Source organism: Phycodurus eques, chromosome 15, assembly GCF_024500275.1.
Source record: "Phycodurus eques isolate BA_2022a chromosome 15, UOR_Pequ_1.1, whole genome shotgun sequence".
Lineage (NCBI taxonomy): Eukaryota > Metazoa > Chordata > Actinopteri > Syngnathiformes > Syngnathidae > Phycodurus > Phycodurus eques.
In genome coordinates, this window is record NC_084539.1 from 13,685,431 (window position 1) to 13,708,504 (window position 23,074).

General features: G+C 39.2%; 1 protein-coding gene across 1 annotated transcript in view; it reads left to right on the forward strand.

Moving 5' to 3' along the window:
- LOC133414081 (leucine-rich repeat transmembrane neuronal protein 4) overlaps window positions 1–21,280 on the forward strand; it is a 106,395-nt gene extending 85,115 nt beyond the window's left edge. The window contains exon 3 of the mRNA XM_061699212.1: window positions 15,603–21,280. Coding sequence (XP_061555196.1) covers window positions 15,603–15,920 — 318 coding nt within the window. The 3' untranslated portion in view covers window positions 15,921–21,280. The remainder of the gene's footprint in view (window positions 1–15,602) is intronic.
- Window positions 21,281–23,074: the final 1,794 nt, after the last annotated feature.

A 23,074-nucleotide genomic window follows, 5' to 3' on the forward strand; every position in this document is an offset into this window, starting at 1 on the left:
GCGCATAAAATGCCGTGGAGATCATCTCTCGTGATTGGTCTGTTTTAGTCACATGCTGCGATGATCTAATCAGCATTCCTCCCGGTTCTACATAGCACCTACGCCGCCGCCTTCTCCATCGATTTTGCAGCATAATTAAACGTATCATCTGGTCATCTAGGTCCATTTGTTCGAGCAGACTCTGTTCCACGTTCGCCATTGTTGTTGCTTTGTTCCTTGTTACGGAAAGGAAAGGAAAAACGGCTACCGGAAAAGGCCGAAAAATGCAGAGGAAACTCCGCCCTATGGCGTCCTAGCCAATACCAGCCGTAGCGACACCCCCGATTTGGAGGAGAACTGCAGCACACTTTCAAAACATTGCGTGTGGGTTGCGCTCGAGTCTAAAGGCAAACTGCGTGCGGGATAGCCGCAGTGACGTCAGCGCGGTCGCCGTCCGCGCAAGTGTAAAGAAGCCTTTATTGTTAATCCAAATTATACAATCTATAATAATCACAGTTGTTATGATTACTTTGATTTAAATTGGTCCTTCTTGTTTGCGTGTATTATGTGGAGCGATATTTAGGCATAGTAATAGATTTTGCAAAAATAATAATGATAGACTAATCAGGAGGATAATGACCAGATGATGTTGGCAGACCTTGTCGACCAGTGATTTTCAACTGATTGGGCAGGACCCAAAAGTGTGTCACAGACCCATTATGTATGGGTCACAGACGGGTAAATTACAGGGTAAAAAATTACAACAGTAATGACTTATGACGTTAAAATGTTATTTTTTATACAAATGTTTAATTTAAATTTTACTAGCCTTAGCATAGGTTGCTGATAAACTATGGCGTGCTTTTTGTTGCGTCACTGCTGTAGGAACGTAACTCCATCATAATCTGAGGAACCCCTGTACAGTGAAATATATACCAGCCATCCCAGGTCTGACTTTTTTAAATTATTATTTATTTATTTATTTATTTTTAACATTATTTTGACAGGAATTGTCAGAAACATTGTATGGCGTCTAACGGTAAAAAAATAATGATATTTGCTAAACCTCTCTTTATACCAAGATCTGACACTGAGCAGCTCAGTTTGCTGTGGTTGACAAACTCACAACCCCCCCTAATCAAATAACTCCAGAACTCCTAACAGCAGATAAATGCAATGATTTTGCTTATTTTAGTGAAAAAATACAATCCATCAGGTTAAATATCAGCACAGGTCAGCAAAATGATAAAATGATAGTACATCTGAAGCCACCCAGGAAAAACTCTATTACCATGTCAGAATTTGATACAGTTGACCAAAAAACTTTGGAGGAAACGGTTCAGGAGCTGAAACCATCAACGAGCTGTCTTGACTCAATCCCATCTGACTTTTTCAAAGCTATTGTGAAGTCTGTGCTGGCTGATTTGCAGCAAATAATCAATTGCTTACTTCAGTCAGGCGAGTTTCCTAAAGCTCTTAAAGTAGCTGCAATTAAGCCTCTGCTAAAAAATAGAATGCTGGATGCTTCCATGTTAGCAAGCTAAAGACCCATGTCAAATCTCCCTTTCATAGCCAATATTGTTGAGAAAGTTATATTTAATCAACTCCGATATTTCTTGAACTTAAATGGAATTTTTGACAAATTTCAATCAGGTTTCCGAACTCATCACAGTACAGAATCTGCTCTTATTAAAGTGCTAAATGATATAAGGTTGAATACTGACTCTGGAAAGTTGTCAATTCTGGTCTTGTTGGACCTCAGTCCAGCTTTTGATACGGTAGATCATAATATACTGGTTGGAAACGTAGGTAGGACTAAATGGAACAGTCCTTAAATGATTAAGGCCCTACCTGGAGGAAAGGAGTTATTTTGTAACCATTGGAAGTGTTAAATTTCATCGAATGGCAATGAACTATGGGGTCCCTCAAGGGTCAGTTCTTAGACCCCTCCTGTTTAGCCTATATATGCTACCCTTTGGTCAAATTCTTCAGAACTTTAATTTTGTCTCCAGAAAACTACAGTTCAATTGAGGTGTTGCCTCACTGTCTAAAACAGGATGAGCCAAAATGTTCTTCAATTAAACCACAACAAAAATGAGATCATTGTTTTTTTTGGCAAGAAAGAAAAGAGGGTTGCTGTTAGTAAATACCCGGAGTCACTCTCTTTAAAAACCAAAGACCAAATCCAAAACCTTGGTGTTCTGATAGATTCCGACCTGACTTTCAACAGTCATATTAAAGCAATTGCTAAAACTGCCTTCTACCATCTGAAGAACATATCTAGAGTTAAGGCTTGCATGTGTCAAGCAGACTAGGAGAAGCTCATACATGATTTTATCTTGACTTGACTATTGTAATGGTCTTCTGACCGAACTCCCCATTAAACAGCTGCAGCTCATTCAGAATGCTGCAGCTCGGGTTCTGACCAGAACAAAGAGGTCAGATCATATTACTCCAATTCTAAAGTATTTACACTGGCTTCCAGTCAGCTTTAGAATACATTTTAAAGTTCTGCTACTGGTCTATAAATCACTAAACGGCTTAGGTCCTAAATACATGAAATAAATGCTAATGCTATATAAACCCAGTCGGGCGCTGAGATCGACAGACTCAGCTCAAATAGTGGAGCACAGAGTCCAAAGCAAACATGGTGAAACAGCATTTAGCTATTATGCTGCACACAAATGGAATAAGTTGCCAACAGAAGTGACGTCAGCCCCAAGTGTGAATGTTTTTAAGTCCAGTTTAAAAATGTCTTTTTTCTCATGCTTTTTAGAGCATTTCCATCTTTAAATGATATTTTCTCTTTTTTTGTCTTTGTTTTTAATGCTTTTAATCATGTAAAGCACATTGTGTTACCTTGTGTATGAAATGCGCTATATAAATACATTTGCTTTGCTTTGCTTTACTATTTTCAATTTTGCACATGCAGTTCATCATCCTCATGATTATCCTCACTTTCTTAATAAGGTGCTCTGAAAGGAACCTTTTTTCTTACTTTCTATAAGTGGGTAGCGAGTTAGCAACAGTATGAATATGCAGTTGTTAGTGTGACAACAGCTGAAAACTACTGCTGCCTGTACCTAGCATATTACCCATAATCAATGTTGATGGCGCTATCATTTTTGGGATGTAATTGTTTTCCATGATCATAATCTTGATTTACCTCATCACATTTGTGCTCACTTATGGGCATGTTTCCATTGTCAAAATCAAGTATTATGAGATACTACGAGATACAATATGTAGTACCTAGTCTGCTGGGGTTCCAAACAGGCTGTACTGATACACTATGGGTGATGGAAATCACTGCTGGTTTCTCATTGGTTTAGCAGAATTGCCAGTGCCGTGTACGGAATTAAAATTTGAGGATGGACGTCCATAAATTACAAAATAAACAACAAAGGCTTTGCACTACTGGGTTTTTATTATCCACAGTTGTCTCTACTTTGCAACAGTGATCTTTTTAGCTGTTGCCATCAGCTTGCTCTCAAATAAAATGTGTCTCCTTACTGTGGCCAACATAGTTTTTAATTGTATTATACTCATTTAAGCAGGGATTTAAATAAAGAGAATATCACTAGGTCAATAGCAAGGCATAGAATAAATCGGGGTCCTGAAATATAACAACCCTGGTGGAAATGATTGAATCACTCCAAATAGTCTAGGATTAAGTGCAATTTTCCAGATTTAATGTTTTTACTCTAGTAGGTGGTTAAAATTGTGCTTTTTCCTCATACTCACATTGTTTCTTAGCAACACCTTACAGTTGTAGTTATGTCAGTGTTGTATTTTGATATTAGTCAAGGTTTAAAGCAGAGGTGTCAAACTCAAGGCCCAGGGTGCAGATCCGGCCCACCACATCATTTTATGTGGACTGCTAAACCAAATCATGTATCTCTACTTCATGTTTCATGCTAATATCTGTACCATTATTGAAATTTGTATTCCCTTTTATTGAAGTTGAGATATTGAAAACATTTTTTCTGTTACCAAACCCTTTTTTAAAAACAATACTGTAGTTAAAGAATCCATTGTAGTTGTTTTCAAAACTACTTAAAACACTTGTTGTGTGGAACCCCGCTATTCGTGCGGGAAAGGGACTGGGCCCGACCGTGAATTTCGGATATTAGCGAAAAAATTGACCCTCCTTATTATTTCGATGAAAACAAATCAGATTTTGAACATTCCCGCTGAATAAAAAAGGGTGATTGGGTAACAAAACAAAAAAAAAGCGAACAAAAACTACCATGAAAAAGCAAGTGTTTCTGCAAATAACCGAGGATAGGTTGGAAATTTTCAAATAAATGAATCCTGAAATAAACGCTGAACCATGGACATGTGTATGTACCTGTATATGGAATAATATGATGAGGCATATGTACAATTATATGGTTTCCAGTGAAAATGGGATTCTGAGGGAAACCATAACTACAGTTTGGCACATGACAGATTGAGTTTGATAACCTAATAGTAGGTATTCGATACATTTCCTTCAGCTGCAGTAAGTGACTTGTTGCTTTGACCGGGTTGCTTTTCACTTATTAGAATGTGATTGTGGTCCGTTCTTTATTTATCGTAAAACATACAGGTAAAATAAAGCATGCAACAGCCTCCTTCCCTCCACTGTTACTGTCTCTTTCTGACTCCTGTGTTTTCTTCTTTAAACTCGTGATGTCACAAGTTGTCCATGATGACTGAGACAGTCCTCTTTTGTTGTGGAAAGTCAATATGACTGGAAGCCCAATGCTGCGTTGGGATGCTTTTGGTTGGTTGTTTGAATGAGTAAATCTCCAGATCATAATAACAGGACATCTGTGTCGGAATATTCTTAAGTCATTTCATAGAGAGACCCCTTTGGAAGCAGAGGGGAGAGGGTCTGTGTATCTGTTTTGGCTGCTGCCCAATTCCCTTTAACATCTTATTAGTTACAGCCTTTAATAGACCCTGCTTGCCTTTCCGGGCACACTCCTCCCCAATATTCATAATTAGTGTGGAACTGATGTTCTCAGTGTTGAACCACAGTTGATGTAGGGTCGTGCTCATTACTCACACACACTGTTGCCATTTCTGGAAGAAGCACTTTAAGCATGGCTTTGCCACTGAGGAGAATTTGGAAGTTGGGATGAAAAAAAGAATTGGTAGGCCCCTTCATGAATAAAGTGTATTATGAATATACAAGATTAAAGAAAGTAAAATTTTAATATTGAAGAAAATAATGTCATGCACAGTATGTCTTAATATCTTCATTGAGGATCATACACAGTAATGAAAACACTAGAAAGCAAGTAGACTACAATGTAGTGAAGTACTACAACCACCACAATAAAGAATAAAGTTGTCAAGTTTGACAAAGTATTATCAAAACTCAACAATACTCTCTTTGGTTGTTGTTGCTATATATATATATATATATATATATATATATATATATATATATATATATATATATATATATATATATATATGGCTAGTTTGACATTTACATCCCTATATCAAGTAGAGACCAGTTGAGACAAGACGTCCTTATAAAGCAAGCAGCAATAACTCATGAGAAAAGCAGGCTGTAGTATCAAGCTTTCAGTAACATTTCATGGTCCATTTGCTGTGTTCCTCGTGTCGTGTAGGCTATGTGTCAAAGGGGGAGAAAGTTGTCTAAGTGCTGACACTGGGCCCTCAACGGTGCATGGAAGGGGGACAAGGGCCTAAATCCTCCTCTCTTTTGTCTTTTTTTCCTTCATTGTTGACGGATTTATGAGTGGAATTATGTGTTATGTTTGTGTATATTTGCCGCCAGATATTGTTAACCTTGTTGGCAAGACTTCAGTCAAGAGTCAGTGGGTACAAAAGGCCAGCCACTATGTCATTATGGAAGTCGTCGGGCGCTCACTGCTCGTTTTAAAGATTCAGCATGAATATGAACATTGACAGCTTACTTTTATACACGCACTGTCTGTTTGTGTTAAGCCTTCTTTTAATATAATACAGGCAGACTCACTAACAAAACAAAGAGCAGCTCATTCAACGAAAGATTTGCGACATTCTGGTACAACCGTTACCATGGCGACTACAACAGTAACAAGGATCGCGCCGATGTATTATGTTGGAGAAAAAAGAATAAAAAGAGGGAAAACGTGTGGGGTCATCACCGGGTGGTCAGGAGTGGACATTTTGGGCGGTCCATTGAAGGAGGGCTTGAGGTATGTTCACATACTTAATAATACGGCTTGCCAGCAGCCGGCAACATAACATTACATAACTAGCCAGCTAGTAGTAGCACTAATGTATGTAAACATGCTTTGTTCTTTCAAATCATGCTCTGAAGCTTTGGTAAAGATTGGTTTGTGCACATTAATAATGTTGACAACAGCACACAAAGGAGATGTCAAGGTGCGGTGTCGGTGGGATGTCTTTCATATTGAACAAGACCGCGAATTAGGTATCACGTAAACATTCACTGTCGTTTTAAGCTACGGGATATTGCCTTGTTGGGTCGGATCAAGGCTGGTTCGTGTTCATGTCACAAACAAACCACAAACGGAATGCAGATGTTCGTTTGCAAGCGGACCGAGACCACCTCAAAAGGGAGCGGTTGTTTGGTGCCTACCAAGATTCGCTTGTGTAAAAAGTACAATTAATCTGCGTATCAACCATTTGCCATTAATACAATATGATAATCGTTTTGTGTTCATCTAAACATGCCCAGATTTCACACTAAGTTCAATTTGTCAACATAATTTCAGTATACTTTAAAAGCTTTTTTTGACATTTTTTTTTTGGTGGTGTGCCATGAGATTTGTCTCATATAAAACTGTTTTAGCTCAATAAAGGTTGGGAAGTACTGGTCTAGATTAGGGGCTAAAATCAAATGAAGTCATCATAGTAGAGTTATAGTCATTGCTTTTGTCAGGCTTCTGGTGAAAACCTCAGAGATTATTGTGAGCCTTGCTGATTTTAAATCCAATACCTGACACAAGATGGTTGTAGTGACTAATCTCAAATTCCAAATTGGTACATCAGTTTAGAATCTAGTTAAGTCTAGTATAGGAGAAATATTTCTGCATGGTGTAATGAAAGTAAGTCGTGTAATTTTGGTTGACGTATCCCTTTTAGGATGCAACTGAAAATGGTATAAAATGGCTAAGTGTCCTTGATTTTCACAGATGAAGTCAGAATAGTCAATCGTCCCATGATACCCATCCTCTTAGTCTCCAAGCTAATGGCTCTAATTTGTTAATTTGTTTAAGATAAATTACAAGCATGTATCCCAATCCTGAGAAATCACCTTTGTACATGTCTCTGTTACTATTGTTTCTGTTTCTATATAAAAGTAATTATACCTATAGTATTTGCTCTTTGAATTCAGGCAGTGTTACTGCGCAACAACAGCCATGTGCTATTGTCATTCTCACGGTGTTGCCATGGTGGCGTTTGCATTATCTTGAAGCATTGCACAACATGTAGTTGGCTTTGATTTTTGTAGACTCCGGTCTTGTTAATATTTACCACCAGAGAGCGAAACATTCAATGACAGAAAAACATGGATTCAAAACTTTTTCAGTTTTATTGCATGTCATTTTAAACAAAGCTACTATACACACATTCACATTCACATATTGACACGCAAAGAGAAACATACATTATAAATGCAGCTGGGAAAACACCCTCTTGGGATGTTCTGTGTGAAATTAAACGGATTAAATATTTGCTGAATTGTTTAAAATGTTTGCCTCATATTTAAATTTGAATTATTGAGACAAAATACAAGTAACCAATAAACACCATTCCAAGAAAGAGTGTTTTACAATTCCCTGATTAAAATGTTTCTATAATGGTGATCTTATAGGCAAGTTGCACACAAATCGGATGTCAGATGCTTTTTAGACATATTGTTTCAGAGATTCTGCTGCAAGAAGTGACAATGTCACAAAAAACGTATTCAGTAAAGTTGAGATGAATAAACTGTTATTTGTAATATACCGTAATTTCTCATGTGTAATGTGCACCTATGTATAGTACGCACCCCAAAGATGCCCTCAAAATCCTGGAAAACCCTTCTACCTATGGATAATGCATTTTTACAATGCATGATTTTACTTCTATCTATGTGATCAAAATATGAAGTATTATCTGTATTTTGTTAGTTTTTTCAAATAATTACTCTGAAGTAAAGCACTTCATTTGACCACGTAATACTTTATTCTTATTTACTTGCTCTTATTTTGAAATTCACAGCCCTACTTTTATTTACTAAATGAGAAAACACAGTTGTGCTCATCTGTTTGATTACCCAGAAGAATTTGCAAGATGGGTACAATTCTTAAAAGAAAACACAAAGGACCAGGCGAAACACATTTAATTTTATTTTAATCAGAATCAGACTCAGAATCATCTTTATTTCCCAAGTATGTCCAACAAACACACAAGGAATTTGTCTCTGGTAATTGGAGCCGCTCTCGTACGACAACAGACAGTCAATTGACAGAGAACACTTTTAAGACATAAAGACATTGAGAAAAACAGTCACTGAGCAATAAAGGGTTGCAAGTTATCTGGTAATGCCGGTTTAATGGAATAAATATATACCATATAATAAAATTAAACTGTCAATCATTTTATAAAAGCATTATCATTAAGGAATTGTTTTTCAGTCATATTTAAAAAACAATAATAATTCACAAACGCTGCCTGTGTATGTAAACTTATGAGTACAGCTGTACATGTATGCAGTCATATGTACCCATATTGGAATGAAAGTATAGGCTACACCTCTTTCATAACCTCTAGGTGGCAGTGGCATACTAGAATGAAAGTGTATTGTATCATGTATTGAACTCTGGGTCAGAATGCATGATACATATCGAATCGTGACCTTGACGTATCGTTACAGCCCTAATGATTTACTAACAAAAAGTAAGAAAGAAAATAATCATTAGACTTTACACCGATTTTGTCGGCCTGATCGGTATCGGTCGATAATTAGCATTTTATGCTGATCGGCTTTAATTCATTCATTCATTTAGTCATAATTCGCCGATCCGATCAATGATGTCATTGATCGGCTCCACAATAGATATTTACTCCGCATCGCCATCGTGCACAGTATATTTAAATCCAAAAGCTAGTTTATTTTTAGCCTTGTCGTATGTCTTTTGTAGTACTGTAAATATCTGACGGCCAATAAAGTTAAAAAAAAAAAACAACAACAACAAAACATGTCGCCATCGTGCACAGTATATTTAAATCCAAAAGCTAGTTTATTTTTAGCCTTGTCGTATGTCTTTTGTAGTACTGTAAATAGTACTGTAAATATCTGACAGCCAATAAAGTAAAAAAAAAAAAAAACAACAACAAAAAAACATGTTGGCGGTGTGGGACAGACAATACGTCTGAGACAGACAACACGTAATGCCAGGATCAGACTACAAGACAAATTTGCTCTTTCATGATTGCACTATGTCAGATTACTGCAATAAAATCTTGTATTCCGATACCACCGCATCCCGTTTTTTAACGATCATTGGACTTTATCTTATCAACTCAATTGCGACCGGATACACTCGTTATCGTTGCGACGACAACAAGAGTGGATCGCTCCAACTGTATTATAAGGACAAAATGGGGGAAAACGTGTGTTAGTGGTCACTGGTGCTCAGGACAGAAGAGGACGTTCGTTTAAGGCTTGCTTGAGGTATGTTCCAGCACTTTTAATACGATACGGCTCCCAAGCAGGCAACAAAGACTTTATGTAGCCTAGCAAGCTAGTGCTAGCACTAACGGTTGTACGTAAACATGCCGCCGTTCTGTCGAATTATGGTCTAAAATTTCGTTGTGGGTGAAGTAATTTAATGACAATAAAGTAATTTAATTACAGTAAGTTAGCGCCCATTATTTCTGTCATGTTGTAATGTTGGTTTGACCTGACTGATTAGAATACATGATCTGACTAGAGCAGTGATTTCCAACCTTTATGGAGCCAAGGAACATATTTTACAATTGAAAAATCGCACGGCATACAACTAACAAAAATGTCACAAAAAGTGGATACATTAATTACTGTATTAACTTCCTGCCATCTAATAGAAGACCATTCATTTGTTCTGTCTGTCACTATGCCTCACTGGCATAAATAGATGAACAAAGATACATTAATTATTGTAAATATAATTTTTTGAGCAATTAAGTACACAAATCCATACAGTAAATGAACAGTTCATTTAAATAGACACATTGCTCCATCGGATCGGTGATCGGTTATCTGTTTTTAAACTCACTGATCGGTGATCGGCCCCAAAAATCCAGATCATGTAAAGCCTAATAATCATTGTATGAGTATTGAAACGTGATTGTGATTTATGTTGTTTCCTTAGAAAGAACAACATGAACTGAATTTTTGGAGTCCGTTTGGGTGGTTTGACATACAAATTATGACTTCTTGAAAACAAAATTGCAGTTTTTGCATCATGGTACTCGGTATTCTTCTCTGAATTTGCTGCTTTTTGTTTACACTTTGTGAAATGAGCAATTTTCCCATGTGAATAACCTCCTGCTCATTTCTGTCAAAAACATTAATTGTATCCTCAGACTAGATGTTCATCATTTACAAATCTGTCTGTCTCCACTTCCAGTGGTTAAAAAAAAATTGTTAGCAAGGGGCAAGTTGTACCTTCCAACAACATGGTTCAATCATGCCTTTTTGTTCATGTAAAACACCATCCATCTATCCATTTCGTACCGCTTATCCGAGGTCGGGTCGCAGGGACAGCAGCTTCAGCAGGGACGCCCAGACTTCCCTCTCCCCAGCCACCTCATCCAGCTCTTGCAGGGGGATCCCGAGGCGTTCCCGGGCCAGCCGAATGACGTAGTCTCTCCAGCGTGTCCTGGGTCGTCTCCGGGGTCTCCTCCTGGTGGGACGTTCCCGGAACACCTCACCAGGGAGCCTCTGGGAGGCATCTGAATCAGATGCCCGAGCCCGCTCATCTGGCTCCTCCCGATGCGGAGACGCAGCGGCTCTACTCTTGAGATCCTCCCGGATGACCGAGCTTCTCACTCTATCACTAAGGGAGAGCCCGGACACCCTGCGAAGGAAACTCATTTCGGCCGCTTGTATCCTGGATCTCGTTCGATCGGTCACAACCCACAGCTCGTGACCATAGGTGACGGTAGGAATGTAGATCGACCGGTAAATTGAGAGCTTCGTCTTTCGGCTTAGCTCCTTCTTTACCACAACGGACCGATACAAAGTCTGCATCATCGCAGACGCTGCACCGATCCGCCTGTCGATCTCCCATTCCATTCTTCCCTCACTCGTGAACAAGACCCCAAGATACTTGAACTCCTCCACTTGGGGCAGGATCTCATCCCCGACCTGGAGAGGGAACACCACCCTTTTCTGACTGAGGACCATGATCTCAGATTTGGAGGTGCTGATTCTCATCCCAGCCGCTTCACACTCGGCTGCGAACTGCTCCAGTGAGAATTGGAGATCACGGCTTGATGAAGCCAACAGAACCACATCATCTGCAAAAAGCAGAGATGCAATACTGAGGCCACCAAACCGGACCCCCTCTACACCTCGGCTGCGCCTTGAAATTGTGTCCATAACAGAATCGGTGACAAAGGGCAGCCTTGGCGGAGTCCAACCCTCACCGGGGAACGAGTCTGACTTACTGCCGGATATGTGGACCAAAACTCTGTTTGGTGCACAGGCACAAAACAATAGTCAGGACCTGCACCCCCACCCGAAGACAGAGGAAGGCTACCCTCTTGTCCACCGGGGTGAACCCCAACATACAGGCGCCTCTCACCGTGGGTAACTCCAGAGTGGAAGAGAGTCCAACCCCTCTCGAGAGGACTGGTATCAGAGCCCAAGCTGTGTGTGGAGGCGAGTCCGACTATATCTTGTAGGAACTTCTCGACCTCACACACCAGCTCGGGCTCCGTCCCTGCCAGAGGTGACATTCCACGTCATGTAAAACACATTTCAGTTTTGTACAGCAAAGCTTATTATGCAAATTTGCATTGAAAAATATGTATTTACAGTATGGAACTTTGTAGCCATCCTTTGTACTTATCCCACAGGGGTGGTAGTCACACAAATTCAGCACAAGGGCAAATTAATGCCCTGGCACTTTGATAGGATCCTCCGAGACGCTTTAGAGTTAATATCAGTTAATTAATTCAATGCACTGGGCAGGGAGCCGTGAGCAGAGCCGAGGTGGACCACAGTGCGTTGTGTGTGTGTGTGCGTGTACGTGTGTGTGTGTGTGTGTGTGTGCGTGCGTGTACGTGTGTGTGTGACAGCAGCAAATGTGGTGCTGTGGTGGCCGAGGCCAGGTTGGTGAAGGGTTTAAACTGAGAGCGAAATGATGGGAGTAATCCACTGAGTGCCTATAATGTAATGAGTCAGCCTCACTTAATGGAGACCATTTGAGCAAGGAGGAGGTTTAGGAAATAAAAGAGGTGGTGGTTATGGAGATTTTTGCTTGACAGAAAGTCTTGATACGGGGACAGAAAGGGGATAGGTCTGCTATACATCTTTAAAGCTGGACCAGATACAGGCTCACGGTAGCTGTTTTATAAGAATATATGACTGCATGGTTGCACAACTGCTGAATTATAGTGCGGCACGACTCAATATAATCATGTTACGCTCTAGCTTCAGGCTATAAGTAAACATTTTTATTCGAAACAGACCTGGTGTTGCAGATGTTTTCTGGGGAGGCTTCAGCATAGATCCATGGTTCAGGGTAATTCCTGAACTGGCCTCCACTATTTTCATTTGGCTTTCACACACACAGTACACACACTTTCTCAGCCATTATACGTTTCTGTCATTTACACAGCTCATGCTTATTTAAAATGCTGCTTTATTTTTAGTGTAATCAGCATTATTAAGGATGCAAGTGATTTGTTTATTTTTAGTTAATAGAAATATACATTTTCAGATCTGCTCTTTGCTATGTTTATGTCAACCATGACTGTGATCAAATCTAGGGATTACACATTCTTCATTGGGCTGGTATAGCCTTCAAGAGATTTCTTTGCTGTGGCACGTTCTAAACCTTACCCTTACGTAACATTCTATGCTGATGCTATGGTTTAAGTATCTGTATCTGGTGTTCGAGGAGTCAAAATCCAACACTCCAACAATGCAAAATTCAACCTATGCCCCAATATTGGCTCGCAAAGAATAGGAGGTTGTTGGAGTTTTGTGAGGCTATGGAGCATGATTTTTGATCAGACTCGAAGAAGTTCCTTGTGTGCACAGTTTACAGTGCAGACGGACGCTGGGGAGAGTTGGGGCGTTTCACACATGAATGTCAATCTGCCAGGATGTGAATCTCTAAATCAGAGGCCTTGGTCTTTAGACAGAGTTGGGAGCAATGTCCTGCATCAGATCAAGGAGTTCAAGTATCTCAGTGTCTCAGTCACAAGAAAGAGAAAGATGGATCGTTTTGATCCAGCAGCTATCTACCACAAAAAGACAATTCACAGTACTCAGATTCCCCCAACACACATTTGTGATGGCCATTTGATTTTTTACATGTTATTTCCAGTAAATAGTGGTTAATTTTGTTTTCACCAGATAAATTATGTTTTGGATGTCTATCATAGGAAGTGGAGCCAGTTCTCACAATAACTGAATTCAAGACACACCCTAATTAGTATAATGCGTGTGTCTGCTGGGCTTTGCAGTTGTGCAGTGGTCTTATGTTACTGAAATAGTACTCGACTAAACTATAGTGATACGTGATTTATTTCCAACCCTCTCGTTATGTCTCGTGCTCAGTACGTTTAGGCTCTGCCCCTGCTGTTGTGATGAGCTTTTTGTTACTGTTAGATATATTTTAGTAGTTATCATTTATTTGCTTAGCTTGCATTAGTATTTTGCATTAGTAGCTTGCATTAGTATTTTGCATTACTAGCTTGCATTAGTATTATGGACAATATTTAGATAGAAAGATGTCTCTCCTTCAAGAAGATGACCCAGCAACATTTGATGGAAGGGCGCCTTGACCAAGGACGTGATCGGATGTGGTCGGGGACGGGACAGGTGTCGTCTGGTCCTATGTTTTGTGTTGTGTCTTAATGCTTAGAATATTATGTCTTGTAGAACCCTCCTATTTTCAAATAAATGTAGGAGCGACGGGGGAGATTGTTTAGAGCGTGTTGAGAGGCTGTAACCTGAACAATCTCCCATGCGCCCTCCTCATGAGTAAAATGACCAACGTCTTCATTCCTTTTGTGTTTATTCATTATAATGTTTGGTGAGATAAATCCAACAGTTACGTCTTTTTTTTTTAAAGCCATCCTGAAAATCATGTAATCAGCATAGCTTTATTGGATGTATTGTGCACTGGAAAGTTAAGAGGGATGACTTGTCACAAGAGTCACATGTGCTTGTTTGGCATGGTGTTATGTTTGGGGACAAGGGTGGGGGGGTGTCACACACTAAACACATGGCCAGATGTGACATGTGCTTCTGGCTGTAACACAAGCGGCATGGGACGGGAGTGAAAGTACTGGCTTATTTGCTCCAGCGCCTGTGTGATTTGTGTTAGAAACTCATCCCCAAAACCAAATCTGCATTCGCCTGTTCATAAATCTTTGGGCTAGTCTAATTTTTAACATTAAATGCTTCACGTTTGTAGCACGCAGTTGCCGCAGATGCTTCCAGCCAAGCAGTTTGGAAGGTTTTAGGTCGATGGAGACGCATGTGGTCACCATGTGAGGATGATGATGGAGGGCGCGCAATAAGCTGCCAATTGGGTCGAAGGACTGAGCCACAAATGCACGTGCAAATATGTATCCACAATACAACATGTGCTGTTCAGTGAATAATGAACTGCCTTTTTTAACTATGTGGTTGAATAAGTATACATGTGAATATGGACTAAAAACGTCCATCATTGGTTTCATCAGATTTTTACCCATGATGTTAATAGTGCTAAATTTTGCCAGACTTTAGGTTTTGACTCTTTTTGTGACAAAAATATTGCTAACCCCAAAGCCAAACATATCAAGAATATAAGCTATTGTAGTTTTCTTCATAAATGTTTAAAGAAGAGTTCTTGGTGAATGAGGCTCCCAGTAATCAGTCCAATTGAGCACATTGGCCCACTTAAATGTATACACTAGCGGGCTGGACATAGGCCCTACCAAAAGTGCGCCATATTTTTTCTCCATTTGGTTTTGTTGTGGAAAATGTAATATAAACATTTTTTTTTTTTTTTTTTACCCTTGTCCGCAGATAAAAAAATCACCATCACACATTAACGAAGCATTATCGGAGAGTGAAGGTTATTACATTACATCTATGTGTTAAATTTCTTAAAATATGAACACACAATTAAAAGTAACTGAAACCGATAAATTATCAGTGTTGACCCAAATGCACTCTTTTGTAACTGCAGTAACATTTCCACATACAGTGTCTATAAGCTTTAGTTTCGTCTGTACTACAAATTTACAGCCTGTTGCAATATTATTTATTAACTTAAATCTTTTATCATCTGCTAATATTGTCTGTCTTATTTGCAATATGTTATTCAAAGCAGTTTGCCTAATTTTTTAAAACGCGTTTCTTTTTCTTTTCTCTCTTCTCCTCATCCTCAAAACAGGTTCCCCATCAGATGGGTGCACTGACCTTCTACCGATACGAGCAGCCGATTGTAGACTACTGCCAAGCCCATCAACCCCTGCGGCTAAACATGGGCTATGAGGGCCCCCGTCAGGGTCATGAGGGCCTGGAAGACCTAGGGGCCTGTGAGAGGGGCACTATACAGACAGTGGCACTCCCAGCCGTGCCCACCGCTACCACCATAGGGCCCTCAGTGCCAGGGCCTCGTTCTCCTCCAGCAGCACTCAGGCCAACGACTGAGGCTCCCAGCGGCAGTCTTCCCACTGAGCGCACAGGCACACTTAAATTTGGACGCTAGTGAGATGGACATGGGTCTCTGATGAATTGTGACTTGAAAATGATGGGGCAGCTGAGCTGGTGATTGACCTTGCGTTTGGAACATGAGTATGAACATTAGAAATTAGAGGAGATGTTTTGGTATCAATACACACAATCTGAGCAAATACAGACTACACATTCTAGGACAACACATTATTTGATGGATTATTTTCCAGAACAGCTAATTGAAAATGGTCTGAGATAGGTTAAACACAATACTATTATTATTATTTTAATTTTTATTTATTATTTTTGCCATTTCAACATAATGAGCTATGCTTTCAATAAATTATGGAAGTGCATGTGCTCTGACTTTGGGATGACAAACAGAAAGGATCTCACACACAAAAGGAGTTAGATTTCATGTGATGAGAAGGGTGTTTAACTGTGATTTCTATTATAATTTACATTCATCAATTTTCCACAGATGCAAATTTCTATAATTATTTTATGAAGACGAGTCCGCTCTCTCTGTCACGATGGATAATTACACTGAGTTCGTCTTTGCTTTGTTTGACTTTTATTTTGGATGTGGGATATGATTAAATACGTTGATATACATATCAAACCAAAGAGGTCTTTTTTTTTCTTTTCATTTAACTGCATGCACGCTGAGGGCATTCTTAAAATTCACTGAACAAACATCTTTGATAACTTACATTATTAGATACCCAACGAAGTGTCTTTGAGGTTGTTTGTAACAAATTGTCATAGTAATGAGATAATTATGAATTGGTGTTCATCATGTTACTGTCTATGCTGTCTGGTCCTAAAACCGTTCTACAGCAACACCCACAGACACACTTGTATACGAGCTTTTTGGGCATGCTCCATATTTAAACATACAAGGTCCTGTTAAAAGAATGGCAGAAATTTGTAGTCAAGTGTAGCCCAACAATTTGCTAAATCTATGTGCAAATATGATTTCCAAGTATTGTACATATCATTGAAGAGTTCCACTGACCGCTCTCACTGCCCCATTTTGAATCATGTCGGACTTTGATCAGATGAGGAGAGCATCATCTCTGACCATGTTACTCCCTGCATCTCCGCCCACCACAGTGCAAACCAGTGCCTCGTGGGGGCATGTTGAATCATCATGTTGACATGGGCTTGACCTGTGGATGAATCCACAGTGCGGAATTGGGAATAATGCCTGACATTTCCCTATTGTCCAATACGTGACATCATGGCTCCCTGTAAACTTTTGGCGAACGTGGAAAGCATTGCTTATGACGTATGGCACAAGAAAAGATACATAGCAAGGAATGCACAGGGATATTTTTTTTGTTTTGTTTCCACATGCAAGTGATGATACACCTGGAGATATTGGAACTGTTCTTGGTTCTCTCACCAGATTAAACTGAACAAACTGTGAGACCGACATTTCCCACACGGAACGGTCATCAAGATAAGAAACTGGGTTACTATTTATCTTTTATTTTTGTTTGTTGTCATGAACAAAAGAGACACGTTTGAGGTGTGCAATGATGATGTCAAAGACATTCTAGAGACGTAACAAAGGTCAAAATCAAATAGAACTTATTTATCATGTAAATAGAAAATCTTTTAAGATAACGAAGAAAATGACTTTCTGCTGAAACATCTTGTGAACAGAGGAGGAGCCTTATTCATTTTCCAGTGTGGGATCTATGTGTTATAAAGTTGAAACTGTACTGCTCCTGTTTCAATGATAAATATTTTTCTATTTGCTCCAATAACTATACCATGCGGCTGTTAAACACTAAGTGGTTTCTGTCATCCAGTCATCTCACAAAACTACATGATGGAAGAAAATTTGAGAGCCCTATTGTTGTGATGTATCCATATTTTTCTGTTTCATCTCATTGGCCATATGAATTGCCTTGAGTTTTAGCATACAACTGGTTGGAATCACTGTATACCAGTATTTCTTTCTTTATTATGTTTTTACTTTGTGTTTAAACAAATCCAATCCCTAGAACCGCAAATATTCACAAGGTCTTCACAATTTCACAAAAAAATAAAGGGCTTAGCCTCCCTTGATGTACAGTACATTGCATAAAAAAGAAATGCAGTTGGTTCGCTTAGTACAGTTGCTTCATAGTGCTGGTGGACTTTCCTTTGTAAAAGCAGCTGTACCAATATATTAGAAGCGCTCTCAGTTCTGTTCATACAGTATATGTCTGCCTTGCTCTATAGGAATCCTGCTCAATCCTGACTTTATGTCTGCCCCCTGTTGACCCGGGGATACCTGATTAATGATTTATCCCTGCATGCTAATACCTGGGCTGTATCTTATTGTTGGAAATGGACAGTACAGGCGATACCTGTCTGAGAAGTACATGTTAGGGGCTGGACTGTTTTTGAGAGACCTATTCCAACCCCTAATGTAGTACTTCCTGTCTGGTTCATTAAGGTTATTTAGCCTCATGCCAGACCTTGGTACCTTTGTAGGTATTGCCTTCTGTGGTTCATATTGCAACATATCACTCTGCAACAATGGCAGCAGCCATGCTTTACCACTTTGTTCTGACCAGAACAAAAGCACGGTAACAAAAAAGTGGTGAGAAAGTACAGCTGCACTGTCCACAAGGACAGGGTTTTCACCGTGTTTTGGCCTTTCATGCGCACTGCTGTTTTATGTTTGAAGAAAAATGCTATTGCTTTTTGGGTGGATATTTTCAAAAACAGTATTTTGCATTTGTGTGCAGAGGGGGAAATATTATTTTTACAATAGAACATGTTTAATCCAACCATCGCAGCGACTTTTCCTTTTCCAGGGTAATGATTGGATAAATAGCGCTCAAGAGCTGGCAAATGTGTTTCCAGGTATATTTGTTTTTAAATGCTGTCGTGTGTGTGGATTTTATTTTTTAGATTGGAAGATTGTTTTAAATGCCCATTTACATGCTGAGAGAATTATCTTATTCATGCTAGTTAACCAAGGAAAAAGCTTGTTTATGGAGTATCCCCGTTTACAATATAGCTCCTCCAGCAAACCAGTCCAGTCAAACACCGATCACCCACTGAACCGTTAACTAAAGCAGCAATAAACTTTCATATTTTTTTATTTTTAGATTACTTTCATTCTGGTTCATTGACAGTAATCCAAGATGATTTTAAGGAAGTTTCATTAACACCAGAACAACTCATACAGTGATAATTCCAAATAAAATCTTCAATCGACAGATGCATATGCTGACAGGTTGAAAAATACATTAAATTTAACATGATACCAAACAACAATCTTTTCTAGGGGTCCCTAAATTTTTGTCCAGGCCAGTTGAATTTGACTTTTTTATTATTTATTTTATTTTTATTTTTTTATTATTATAATTATCATTCTATTGGGCCACTAAAACAAAGTAATGTTTGTTTTCAATTATTTCTTTTTTAGTGATGTTTATTTCTTCTTATTTTCATTCGTGCCACATTATTTCAGTGAGTTCAGTGCAGGTTTTTGTTTCTTTAATAGAATGGCAACAATCTGCACTTAAATTTAAATTGGTACTCATTGTGCCAAGATTGTACAACACAGTCTTGCTGGTAGTAATTATTTTTTACTTTGTTATTGTCCATTTCTTTCACCATTAAGTGGGATGCCAAGGCTCTGCATGCTAAATGATGCATGTTCTAGCTGAAGTTGAAGTCTGTCTGTGCTATCCCCACGACGCCAACAGGTTTTATTTTCTGTCTCTTTCATTTGTGTTTGTTTAGGATTTAGTACACAACAAGCTTCCAACACCCCCTCATTCCTACTGGGTGCTTTTGCTTCATTTGTTCTATGTTATTGTTCTCTCTCTCGCTCTCGCTTTTTTAAAAACTATTTTGTTTGTGGTGGGGTGATTTAAAAAAAAAACAGGCCAGAAGATTGTAGTAAAAATTTTGAAATATTGCTGTGCTAATGCTCCAAGGAAGAGCTAAATGCAAATCTCTCAAGGGAAAGGGAAAACAGCAGAGATCAGTTTGTAAACCAGAAACAGTGTAAAATTGGGGGGACAAATTTGTAAGCGCAAGTACATTTATTCTGACACAATGAAAGCTTTTGTTACATTCCTGAACATCTCAGGCAGGTTTATTCGCAGTGTACTAAAAGGATACAAACTGCTTCAGACTCGCACACAGCTTAGCACACATATATGGCAAGCAAAGGGAATTCTTGAATTGTCTGCATTCTGTAAACTGTTTATTATATGCATGCTCACGTACAAACAATTGCAAAGAGCCACCTAATGTGAATGTTAACCACACTATCAAGAATCCACTTTGATTTCTCAGCCTCCAACAGGAGATAGCCTCAAACATAAAACTAAACACAAGTGCACGCTTAAAATGACTATAGCTCTTGATGCACCCATCAGTTTGAGTTCAACAAAGGCAATTTGTGATGGTTTGGTAATTTCTAATCCATTACCTAATGAATAGATTTGAGAAATCATTATTTGATTAAAATAAATATGCCCAAGCCCCTTACTAACACCACAAATAGAATTCAGTATGCAAACTTACATTTCTTACATTACAGCGTTGTACAAAGTGGTGAACGGCTATGTTGAAAGCTGAAACAGATGTGTAATTACAAGATAGCTGTACTCTGCATGTAATAAATAATGGGCCTGAGTGTACGTGCGCCTAGAGCCTCCTGTACTCCTCAACCTCCCTTTACCCAATGTCACTTACTGGTCCCAATTGATTGTTATTGTCCACTGCTGTTTTACATGAGCAAAAGGTCTTTAACCTGTGACCCATATTGTCCTGACTGTTCTTTTTCTTCCATTGCTTATGCCAGAGGGCACGTAGGATAGCAAGACGTGATCATTAACCTTTGTCAGGGAAACACGTTTTCATTTGCTCGACAAAGCCCGTTTACGCCCCTAATTGTATTTAATGTGGAGAGTGAAGAAAGTAAGGTTTGAATTTAAACAAGCAACATTTTATTCCTGCATTTAATTCGTCATGACAGTGAGAGAGAACAAAGAGGGGAGCTGACAGAAAGCAATACCAGAATAAGTATTTGTTTCCATGCAGGCCCAAAGCACTTTCCCTTTATTTCCCAGCCTCCTACTGTAAATGTGCAAAACAATAGAATCCCTGCTGTCTCCCTCCCATCCAGTTTCTGCAGAGCATTGATTTCTGTATGGTGTAAATACGTGCAGCATTGTTTTCTTTGGTAGTTGCTATGTTGTTTATGGTTTTTGCTTTTGTTTTTTTCCTCTCTCATTTGGACTTTTGCTTTTATTGTACTCAGACCTAAAGCATTTTTGTGGAGACCTGGTCCAAGTGCAACCATAAGGCTGTTTGAGTAAATTATTGTCAGAAAATGTTTTGTAAAAATTTTGATGATGATTAAAAAAATAAACATATACGATGGAAGCTGTGGTGTTTCATTAATCTAAAAGTGGTATGTAAGTTTACAATAAAAAAAACAATTGAAAAATCGAAGATGCAAGTGCACAGTTTGCAGATGTCCAGTGTTTGTGTCTGCTGCTTATACCACATACATAACAACAGCAACCAATCCGTTATTTGCAGAAAATCATGTGACCAAATCCGGCAAACAGGTTTGTGGACTTCATGTGTATGATGGGTTGATGACACGATAGTTTGAAGCCAAATTTGCTAATTTTGTTTTCTTTGTGGCTGGTGTCTTCAGACAAAAGTTAAATACATGTAGTATATCATTTATTTCTATAAAAATGATATAACATATGTAAACACGAACGGTGCCTACACATCGGATATGGTCATCTTTATGCTAAACAAAAGATATTTTAGATGTTTAAAGTTTCTATGGGTGCTAAATTGTCCCAGTCCCATGCCGCCATTTATCCGTGCCGGGAGGAAGTAATTTTACCTGTTTTGCAGAACTAGGTTGCCCATATATCGAATTGGTTACTTGGGAGGTTGGCAATGTTAATACTGCTAGCAAGATTTGAACGTAGCCTCACTTCACTAATGCGATTATGAAAGTGTGTTGTCTTGATAGTCATTGTTAGCCACGGCTCCTACGTTGTTAGCATAGGTGACTTATTTGTAATGGAGTGTTACTATAACAGTTAATACCAGTTTGAAATAGTATTGTTTGGAATCCTCTTGGGTGCCCCGGAGTAAGCTTTCGCAGGGGCACAGCGCTTCGGCGGCATTGTAAGGGCTTGCTTAACTAATAAAAAAAATTTGAGTTATTGCAAACAAAAACATCGTGGACGAGACTGGCGAGACACAACAAGGGAAGATGCTGGGTGAGGCCACAATGATGCGCAGCCAATCAGCTCACAGGATAAATCCACTCATGCTCTCATTGGTAGATGTCGTGCCGGGAACCAATCACGCGCCTTGTATGAGTGCCTGTACAGTACAGGCATGTACAGGCATGTACAAAGCCTCTGAGTCAACTCATCTCTTTGTTTGGCATGCAGCGAAACCTTCTCTTGCGCGCATCAACATGAAACAACGCGTCTCTGCAATATGGCTGCCGATATGGCTGTATTTTGTTTTTTTATGAATATTTTGGAAAAACCTGCGAAGCACTGAAGCCGCAAAACGTGAAGCGCGAAGTGGCGAGGGAACACTGTATTCCCTTGCTATGCCATAATAGGTTAAATCTCTGGTCCCATAGTCATTGTCACACTTTTCTTCTTTCCATCACTGGTACCCTTCTGTGGTGGCATCACAAAAACAACAGCAAAAAGCCAACAGTTCATTTGATGTTTTCCATTTTTGGGGGTAAATCCATTCCATGCTTTAATGTGAGTTATTTCCATGACAAATTGCACTACACTTGTCTTTTGCTTCGTGCTGAGCCATTCCTCCAGGCTCATCAACAACACTGCACATCCACACATCATCAGAGCTGAAGTATGTGTGTCTGCTTCTTTGGAAGGAGGAGAAATTTTCATTTTCCTTGTGAGAACAGGCTGCAAAATCACATGCATTTTTTTTTTTTTTAACTTTATAGCTGTATAGATTATAAGATCAAAGAAACAAGGTGTTACCACAGCCCAGGGGGATCAACTGTTTACTCCAAGTTCCAGAAAGTTCTACTGCTTAGGGTCATGTTGAGGGTTAACCTATGGTAACAGTACAAGTTATAGATATAAGATATGCACGATATAGAATATAAAATTTCCAAATGGGTAGCGGCACGGTGGACGA